At 39.9% G+C, this 10,571-nt stretch overlaps 1 protein-coding gene across 1 annotated transcript; it reads right to left on the bottom strand.

Moving 5' to 3' along the window:
- Window positions 1-2,506: 2,506 nt before the first annotated feature.
- On the bottom strand, window positions 2,507-7,989 carry LOC145493347 (pre-mRNA-splicing factor 38B-like). The gene is made up of 6 exons (XM_081472809.1): window positions 7,785-7,989; window positions 7,051-7,119; window positions 6,092-6,243; window positions 5,364-5,424; window positions 3,618-3,850; window positions 2,507-3,381 (listed from the first exon to the last, which is right to left on the bottom strand). The coding sequence occupies exons 1-6, from the start codon at window positions 7,971-7,973 to the stop codon at window positions 2,982-2,984; spliced, it is 1,104 nt and encodes a 367-aa protein (XP_081328935.1). The 5' UTR covers window positions 7,974-7,989; the 3' UTR covers window positions 2,507-2,981.
- Between the last annotated feature and the right edge of the window lie 2,582 nt (window positions 7,990-10,571).

Consider the following 10,571-nt stretch of genomic DNA (forward strand, 5'->3'; position numbering starts at 1 on the left):
TTTGTATGACTATTAGTTTTCAGCTGCTCTTACACATCATGAAAGTAAAATCTCAGGATGATTAATAGTTTTGTAGTTTGAATTTTAGCGACATCATCTGATGGGACTGTTGATTTATCGATTAAACAATCAAAAACGTGTTTTCCCTGCCATATATTTGTCGTTAAGTCGTAAGTCCTCGTAAGCATGATAAGGCTATGACAAATATCCATCGCTGCGAAACTAAACGTCACAGTCCGGAGTTAAGATAAATCCAGGCGGTTAGATTCTTTGGTCGGTCTAGCGGACCTCAGAGTGAGAATCGAGATTTGAACCGCTCCACTATCACGCGAAATCGATGTGCTTTAATAGCGTGCAATAAAATTACAATGAATAAATTCCACAACTGTCTCTGTACCTGTTGAGTTGATACATGTGAGAGAATAAATAGCTTCCTGTGGGAAACTGAGAGATTCTCGTTCACTTTTCAGTAAAGATTAACGCTATTAAATATTCTCCACTTTAAAGATTCCCCATTTTAAAGATTCCCGCTTTTAAAGATTCCCCATTTTAAAGATTCCCGCTTTTAAAGATTCCCCATTTTAAAGATTCCCGCTTTTAAAGATTCCCGCTTTTAAAGATTCCCGCTTTTAAAGATTCCCCATTTTAAAGATTCCTGCTTTTAAAGATTCCCCATTTTAAAGATTCCCGCTTTTAAAGATTCCCCGTTTTAAAGATTCCTGCTTTTAAAGATTCCCCATTTTAAAGATTCCCGCTTTTAAAGATTCCCCATTTTAAAGATTCCCTCTTTTAAAGATTCCCCGTTTTAAAGATTCCCGCTTTTAAAGATTCCGCATTTTAAAGATTCCCCGTTCCCCGTTCCCCGTTCCCCGTTCCCCGTTCCCCGTTCCCCGTTCCCCGTTCCCATTCCTCGATTTCTGGCAGTCTTGCATATTAGGGAAGTTTAAAAGCATGACGTTTACGTCAAAAATTATCTCTGATTTTTTGTTCTTTTCTTGTAATCCCATACGTCTCCAACTATTCAACGCAAGAACAAATATTTTCACTCCACTGAACATACAGCTGAAGACACAGCAAAAGTTTCAGTTTTGTCGTTTGGCGTAAACATCATGCTTAAAAAGATGATGCTATGAAGCGAGACCTGGGGGAGGAAAGAATAGAAACCTTCTGATCATAAATTTACAAAAGGTGAAAACTCAATTTTAAACAGGAAATTCTAAGGGAACACGGGCAGGTATGTTTTGCTGGTTGCAGGTTGAAAAATCGACTTTTAAGTCCGAGTGAGTCTACTTAACACTTCGGTTAGCCTGAATAGCGCTCCGGTTAGCCAAACTTAGCTTGGCTTGCTTGCGGTTAGCCTTTATACTGGAGTTTATTCGACTTCAACTCAAATAAACAAAATTTGGGGGCTTAGCCGAACAACGCGAGACATTTTGGAAAATACGATGCGCTTAGCTCAACGATGAGCGTCCTCCCCCCCCCCCCTGCCCCGCTCCCATGTTTCCAAACGCTCCGCCTCTCGAGAATACATAAACCGATCACCAAGGGAAATTGTCTTGATATGTACCTACGGTCCTTTCAGCCTGGGTGCTTGGTTTTCCCATTTCAGACCACGTGATATTCTCCAAAGTAATGTTCTTGTATCCATCGAAAAATTATTCATTCATTCACACGCGACTATTTGAAAATTTAAAAGCAAGAATTCTCAAGAGTATCATCACACGTTCTGAAAAGGGCAACAAGCTAAATAGGTACAATTCCCAGTTGTGCTATTAGAACTGTATGAAGACTATATTCAGGAGAATTTAGGGCAGGCTGACACCAAGGCGCTGTTTACTACTTTCGTTCCCAGAGCCCTTTTAGCACTGGCTAACATTCAAGTCGAGAAGAACCTGGCGACAAATTTGGATGTTTACGCGGCCATAAAGTTTTAGTCCTATTTTATTACACGAATGCATACAAAATCGCAACTCTCTCAGTGCGATCTCCCAGCTGCCAAAGTAAATCTCCTTAGAAGTTTGTCTCTTAAAACTATTCAAAATGTTTGTGAAGTATAATTTCCTAATTTACTTCAGCTACATGACAGCAGTCTGTCTTAAAAAGGTCACAGTTGATCGTCATTTCTTTACGTTTCTGAACTACCAAGAAATCGTAACAAGTTCTCCTCAATAGTGATCAACATCTCATAATTCAACACAACATCAAAAAATACAGATCTTGAAAGAGGAAACGAAAATGCATCAACTGCTCACAATTCTCTCCCATCTAGCTAGATTAGTACTACAAGAAATGTGTAACAATTGGTATCAGAACTTCAAGGATTAGAAGGGTCTGTTCGTCAAAATGAAGGAAATGTTTCAACGCAACATTCGCATATAAATACTAAGATAAAAGACCACACCCACGAAAATAATACAAGACAGTGGTCATATACCACTGCCACGGTTAAACTGTAAATTAAAGCAGTTTTCTGGAAAAACGATATCCATCATCATCACTCTTTAAGTGACTTGCTATTGCTCGTTCGTTTAATACAATAAAACTTAAGGCTTATATTAATTTTAAGATCGTTAGAAACTAGTAAAAAATGGATCAATTGTTTCAACGAATGACTGGAGGGCCGCTTTCACTGTGAACCCTGGAGCTACTAGAAAGTAAAGAGCTCCCTGCTACACAGCCATTTTGCTGGGCATCATGTCTATCTTCCATCCTCTATCTTCTTCCTGAGCATAAGCGATGACGGAACAGTTGTAAAACTCACAATTTTCCCAACAGTTTGTTCGAGGACGAAAAACAAGGTAAAAAGTAACAATAAATGGCTGAAAAATTTACATACTAACGTGTCTAACATACACTTAACAATTTTCAATAAAGTCAATACACATATATAAAAGTACGTCCCTGGCAAAGTCAAGCTCTGTACATATGGCACTGTAGTACACTCGAAGGACGACGCACTGACACTGTCTTAACAGTTTCTTTTATCTACTGCGTGATCTGTCCTTCTCTCGGTTTTCTTTCTTGTCTCGGTTACTTCTTCCTCGAGATTCATCTCGATCAGAACTTCGTCTCCTCTCTCGGTTTCTATCGCGACTTCGACTGCGTCTTTTTCTGTCTTCGTCTCTGCTACGCCTGTTCGGGCTTCGGCTTCGGCTTCGGCTTCGTTTTCTCCTTTTGTCTCTGTCCCTGCTGTCGTCACGCCTTCGTTCGTGACTCCGACGTTCTTTGCTTCGTCGTCGTGAACTATCCCGGTCAGGACTTCGACTTCGTCGCTTTTCCCGCCCACGATCACGATCACGATCGCGACTTCGGCTTCGGCTACGACGTGGTTTTGGATGACGATCGCCGTCGGCCGCTTCACCATGGCGTCTGCTTGAGGGGCTGCATAGAAATAAAGAGTAAGAAAAAAGTCAACACATAGTTTCGAAAAATAGCATCGAGTACAGCTGTAAAGAAGGAACAGGATCTTGAAACAGAAGTAAACAAAATGCGTGTGAGATAAACCGAGATTAACTCAGCGCAGTTATCTGGCTGAGCCAGACTAAAGAACTGAATTCTATGTGTAGTGTACAAGACGATAAATTCTCTGATAGTTCTCAGTTCCCAGACTCACCCACCTTTCGTCACGTGTGCGTTTGACAAAATCCTCCGCCTCTCCCCAGCCCTCTTGCGCGGTACGCTTGTGATCGTCACACAGTCCTTTTGAACGCAGTTTCGTCTCAAGGTCCTTTTGTACGGGGACAGGAATTCGGGGGAACAAGGTTCCATACCATTCCAGCTTTAACAGGAAACTTCTGACCATCTGACCAATAGTCATGGTACATCCTCCACCGGCCTTAGGATCTACCTCCTGAAAAGTTGAACACACAGAAAAGAATATTCATTGACGAGTGATCACTGGATAAATGCAGTTCCCTGACGTGACTCGAGGTGAAAATAAAAAACAAATTTTCGACTGTATACTTCGGGCAAGCCTTAGCTATGAAGTACTGGCCCGAAAGTCACTCTCACTGGCCTTCCCAAAATTTTTTACTAGTATGATTGATTAACTTCAAATTACGCTTATTCAATAATAATTGTTGTAATTCTGTAATTGTACTTCACATAAAGGATAGAATCCACTAGCCCCGAGCTTTGGGATATGACTTGCTTTGCACATTGACACTGATCAAAGTTGTTCAATGGGAGTTTGTTACTGTCACACCACATTAGAAACAATCAGTAGCAACTTTCACGACTGTCTGCTTCAGATACCAATTGTATGGAATAGCAATGTGAAAGAATATGGGTTTTCTGGAAGTTGTTTTCAGCGGGAATAACTCATGCTAGTTCCAGGTCGACTGTCAGGAAAGTTTAATGGGACCTTTGCAGTTGAAAACAAGAAAGAGCAGAGTTCACATGTCAAACGTCTGGCATCTTGAGGGAAGGTTAAAAACCACATTTCTTGTTATGGAATTTATTTACATAAAATAATTTACATAATTTTACAGGAAAAAAAATGACAAAACAAAGTGCCTTGAATATGAATTAGAATGCAAAGCACAGAGTAGAGCGTATGAACCATAACTACTCAGGTGTCAAGTTAACCTCTTGTAAGGCAGCTCGGTGTAATGTAATATCTGAAGGCCTGCAGTCGGCATGGAAATGGCTGTCATGAGCTGCCTAAGAGATGTACATTACTGAACAACCTACAAACACATCAAGACTATGTCAACAAGGTGCCTCCAAGAGGTATGATATTGTAACAATGAGAAAAATCACCAAAAGTCTGATAAAACTCACCACTTTACAGTGTTTTGTACTCCACTTGCATGTCTGAATTGACTGCTTTGTTTTATGCTAAACATTCAGTCCCAAGTTCAAAATGTATTATTCAAGTTCTCATAACCAACTGTCATGGAACCCCTACTTATGTTAGCTATGGAAATTTGGCGGCACGTAAAGATCCTCTTTTTCTTAGCTAATCATTTGTAATTAATTTTACTCAAATGTCACCAAACCACTAGAGGTTCTCCTTAAATTTGTCAGACCAGGAAACCAGCCTTGTCACATTTTGGATCTGAGAACCCTTTCTTATCTGGAACAATGTCAACCACATTTTACAATGCTCTCATATCTGAGCTAGTAAAAAGAATACCACGATCAATTCTACAATAGCTAATTTCTTTTTTCAAATAACAGTCTGTAGTTAATTTGTTCTTGGGAACAGGTTGTTTCAAGCCTGAAGCACAGAAATAACAAAAAGAAATAAAATTCTACACCAGAGCATTCTTCAACTTGTTGCCAAGTGAGGAAAACAGAGATGCAAAATACCTCAGGTATTTTTGTCTGTTTAATCAAAGTTAACGCAACTGATAACTCACCTCTTCATCTTCTAAATATGGTTCCATCCATTCCCAGAGCTTGTTAGGAGGTTGACAGTATCTGCACGGATAATGAAAACAGCACAAAACCAGTAAAAACTTACAGGAAGGACAAAATGGAGGACAAAATGAACTTCACATGAGATGAACTAAATTGCAATTTGAGTCGATCCAAATGGGTAAAGCTCCATCGCCGTGTCAAATGTCCAACTTAATTCAAATTTAGATTGACCAACACGTTCTATTCATCTGCTTCAAATGAAGAGTACATGTTGGTAGATCTAAATTCAGTCGTACGAGCTCAGTTGAGTCAAATGTACTACTGCATGTGGTCCAACGTTTGACCTGGGCCTAATGTTCTCCGATATATGATTAAGTCATCGTCCTACTTTATGAGTACCCTAACTGCCCTCAGCTGTCCCCCATCCCCCAGAAAAAAAGGAGGAGGATGACAGGATTCACCCCCAGGTCTGTTCCATTACATTATTATTCACCTCACAACAAAAATACTTGACAGATAATCTGTTTCCTTAAGGTCAAAATATGATGTCAAAATGTGCAACAATAATTATTATGAAGCCATGAAAACAATCTCATGCAATAGTCCATGAAAATGGTGTCAAATAAGCTGTTTGTCTAATATTCCATACCACAATCCTACAAAATATGGGAAATAACACTAACTAGCTTTATATATATACATTTTTCAGAGAAGGTCACGTACCCACCTAATGAACATGAAGCCCAGTGCTCTAATATAGGGTGAGTCTACATGTGTTATCAAACCATTGAGTTGTTTTCTGGTAAGTTTTAATGTGAACAGCTTATATAGGAGACAGAATGCTGTTGATACAATTCCACCAGCACCAACTCCACGCACCTATCAAGGAAAAGAAAAAAAGAAATAATTACTGTAATAATTTCCATTAAAAAACCCCATACACTACAGTTGTAAGTGGCAACAGTTGAACTACTTTAGTGAAATGAGTGTAATCGAAATTGCAAACTGAAATTAAGCATCATTCAGAAGATTTATAACTCATTAAATTATCTCTTTGAGTCCTTAAATATTTTAATATATAGTGAAAGTATCTTTCATTTTTGTATGATATTTAAAGAGATGGGAGGTACAGTGGGTTGGACTTGGAGATAGGTAAGAAGTAAACCTTCTTTGGTAGTCACAAGTACAGTGTAGCTGCATAGATGTAAGCCTCAAAACATAACTTTTCTTAAAGTTAATATCAACACGGAGTTTAACTAAAATGACATGAATAAAATGTTGCTTTCCCAATAAGAGTTTCTAGTAAAAGATATGAAGATAGTTAAGGTGAGTAAGACAACAAGCCCCTGGCAGCTGAAATATCAGTATCCAAGGTCAAAAAGCTATTCTGAACTGCAACTGACACTTTCTGAAGGAATATCATCAAGGTTACTGAGATGAAATATCATGTTACAAGCTATACAATGGCTGTGAAGGATAAAAGTTATATAAGTACATTGCTACCAGTAACAAAATATGCATTTTGTAGATGTTACCGTCTCAAACAATCAGAGTAAAAAACCTAAAATTCTTGCAGCTGTATATGGACACAATTTAATTCCAAAAAAAGTTGGGAAAGGTTTGAATTGATAAATGGTGTACTTATCAATTTTATCAGACAAGCAATTCCCTTTATGCATTACTTACTCCTCCGCACATTCCAACTTGTCCTGCAGTTTTCCTGCTTCCTTTTTCCCATGGTTCAAGGTGGTCCACCTTAAAATAACAAATTTGGAAGAGCAAGAAAATGTCATAGCTGACAATTAATTTACAATTTAAAACAACAGATTAAATGTCCATATAAATGACAGCACAACCTCCCAGGTGTTCTGATCTAATTGAAGAAGTTATGTTTGGTAAAACACATCCTAGAACTGGGACCCAGACAGGCCACAACATCCTCAGTTATATTCAAGCCGTTCTCAGGATGAAAATAGGATAAAAATCTCACATATTTGACATGGAAAAAGGTGGCTGCTATTCTATAAATGAATCACAAAACTGCATCTCAATGGGATTAGAATAGGCAAGCTTGCCTAATCTGTAGTTACAACCAAAAATTTTAACCAAAGTATACAAAGTACCTTTTCAAGATACATGCAAGTGTATCAAATCATGTCAGTTTAACACATTATTCTTATCAGTTCACTCCCTTCTTGCTATATCTTTTTTTGTGTAAACGCCAAATAAGCTTCACCTTGTTAAGTTTCGGCTCAAATTTAGGAAACTTCTACGCACGATCGCATATCGATGATGGAACTAATTTACGCTAAAGAGGGTTAAGTCTTATTGCTGTGGTTTATATCATATTCTTACGTGTCTAGAGTGTAGAGTCCACGGTTGTGTCCATCAATTCTCCGTCGACTTTCCTCCATTCTTACCTTGTAGTAAATTTCATCAACGACTTCATGGTAGGTTTTTAGTTGGAAAAGTTCGTTCTTGAAGTACGGCGACGACAGCACGTTTGTGAGAATCATGCTGTTTAGATTCATGGTCTTTTCGTTTCCCCACAAGGGAAGAACGTTATTTTGCTTTTTTGGGCCTTGGGGTCTTGACTCTTCCACATCCATGTTGTAAGTCTGTGACTATTTGTGACTGGAGAAAACCAAAAATGCGATTACTCTCGTCCGGTGCACAACATGGCGGTCACCGAAACTAGCCCATAATGCTTTGGAAACGAGGTTGCTTCCAATTACTCAGTAGTTACCATTCCTCGCTCCTCTGGCAAATTAGCCTAAGGTTCGGTTGGGTATCTTTTCCTACTTTTGTGCACAGTGTGGGCGAGTTATCACTCTTTATGTAGCCTGCAGTTCAAGTGGTTTCGACTTCGACTTATATTGAAACGACCGGACACCACTTCTGTGCGAGCGGTGAATCCGTAACTCGAGTGTAACTCGCTCTTGCGAAAGCCAGAGCGAAAGCCAGAAAAAAGAGAGCAGCGTTCAAGGGGTAGGAGAGGTGGGCGGGGGGGGGGGGGGGGGGAACTCCCATATAAAAAGGAAGCGGGTGCTTGTCGGAATTTTTTGAAAAGAAACCCTAAGAGCTACCAAGATCCTGTTTTGCTGGCGTGGCTTGAAATTTTTTTCTCCCCCAAGAAGTATGAACCATTATTTCCTGTCATATTTTTTCGACTCAATACCCTACAAGGTGCGCAAAAGCTCCCGCTCGCATGTGGACGTTTTGAGGCTAAATACCCTAAGAGGTACCAAAACCACTTTTTTTAACCCCTTATAGGCACGACGAGTACCCCTGTTCTCTTTTATTTTGGAGTCCGACCCCCTCCACCTCCCCCGGGGGCGCAAAATCCAAACACACAGTCACTCGTGCGTCATACCATGCTCTGCCTCTCGAACACAGGCTAATCCAATGGATCTCCTCCCTCCCCTGTGTATTGCATTTGTGTCATCTTGGTTGGCTAGAGATAAATTAGAAATGGTTCTGCATGCTTTCGTCACAAGCAGAATTGACTATTTCCAGATTGTGAAATAACTAAACTACAGAGTACAGAACCCAGCAGCAAGGTTACTAACTTCGAGCCGCAAATACGACCATATTACGCCCCTTTTATCAAGAATTACACTAGTTACCTGTTAGGTATAGAATAGATTTTTAAGCTTTTTAAAATTTTACCTTTAACTTTTAAAGCACTGAATGGTATGGCACCAGCTTATATTAGCGATTTAATTAATGTAAGAAAGCACGCACGCTATTCACTCCGCTCTAATTCAGGCACTATTCTATTACATCCAGCAGGGAAAATGAAAAAATCTTTTGGTGATAGATCTTTTAGTGTAGCTGCGCTTACACTGTGGAACGCGCTCCTAGCAAGCCTGCGCAATATTGATTCTATTCTAACTTTCAAATCTTGTCTTAAAACATAGCTTTTAGCCTTTAGCGCTTAGATTACTTTGATATTGTTAAATTTAGTTTATGCGGTTCATATTTAGTATATTCTAACATTGTGATGTGCTTTGATCATGGTATGTTAAAAAGCGCGATATCAATTAATAAATTATGATTAATTATTATTACTATCAAGCTTATTACAACCATTCGAATATAATATGACATAAATTTATACTGACCTTTTATTACAAATTCAGCCTAGGAAATATTGTTCTTTAGCAACGCTAGCGTTGCGTGAATGAGAGTGGGCTAGAACTGGACTACAGTTCACTGGTAGTTGGTGTTTCTTGACTTTTCTACGCAGTACTTCATCTTCCATTTGTGACGGGAGAATTTGCCATAGAAAGACCAACAGTAAAAGTAAAAGCCAATAATCATGGTAACCACATGTTTATCTGTATTATCGTGCAACACCTAGTAGTGAGAACTACCTGAAGTTGTATGCAGTTTATATTTACAAGAAGAATAACTCGTATGCCCGTGACACAAACTCACTTGCTTATGACATAAACTTTGACACTTTTTCTTCGGCAAACTTTATCAACAACGGATATCGCGCCTACATGTTGTTATGAAAAAGATTTCTGAGCTGCTAAAGTTGATGCTTCCGGTGAAAATTAATTGACTTATTCTTTTCTGCGGTTTCCGGGGTGGAAATAAAAAATTTGCAGAGATCAGAGCAGGCTCACTTTCTCGTCTCGCCGCTACGCCGCGCGCGCTTGTGCACCAACTTGAGCCTGCTCGCAGGCTAGCCATGGCTGGCTGATTGGATGATTTGCATGCGTTCTTTTGTGGGGGTGGAGGCGGGGTGGGGGTGGGGGCGGTGACCTTCTCGCCAGAAAAACTTACGCAATGCCCGAATACGTGAGTGTTGAGATAGGCATGCATACGCTCTCAAATTGCATGAAAAACAGAAGTAGCCTGCAGTACAGGCGAATTAGCGGGCTCTAGCGCGATACACGAGCGCGCGCGAAGCGCGAGGCGAGAAAAATCCGGATTTTTCTCGCCTCGCGCCTTGCGCGCGCTCGTGTATCGCGCTAGAGCCCGCCAATCCGCCTGTACTGCAGGCCAAACAAAAGCGTCCACAATTCTCGTATCTAATGGAAATCCTACACTCCCAAAAATAGTTACATTGAAAGCTTGCATGCTCAATGACGTCATCAACAGTCTCTCTCTGAAATCGCGCCAACAGCATTACTTTGTGACGTTTTGTCTCAAGTACCGTTGCCAGAATCATTAGCGCTTTTCCCGAAAAATTACGT

This window comes from Orbicella franksi, chromosome 1 (assembly GCF_964199315.1).
Source record: "Orbicella franksi chromosome 1, jaOrbFran1.1, whole genome shotgun sequence".
In the NCBI taxonomy this organism is placed as follows: domain Eukaryota; kingdom Metazoa; phylum Cnidaria; class Anthozoa; order Scleractinia; family Merulinidae; genus Orbicella; species Orbicella franksi.

What these genes read in the sequence shown, in the direction of transcription:
- LOC145493347 (XM_081472809.1), bottom strand. Translation starts at nt 7,973, where the DNA reads ATGGATGTGGAAGAGTCAAGACCCCAAGGCCCAAAAAAGCAAAATAAC. An exon ending in AAGTTGGAATGTGCGGAGGA is followed by an intron (nt 6,244 to 7,050) that starts GTAAGTAATGCA and finishes TTTCCTTGATAG; the next exon opens with GTGCGTGGAGTTGGTGCTGG. An exon ending in CTGGGCTTCATGTTCATTAG is followed by an intron (nt 5,425 to 6,091) that starts GTGGGTACGTGA and finishes TTATCCGTGCAG; the next exon opens with ATACTGTCAACCTCCTAACA.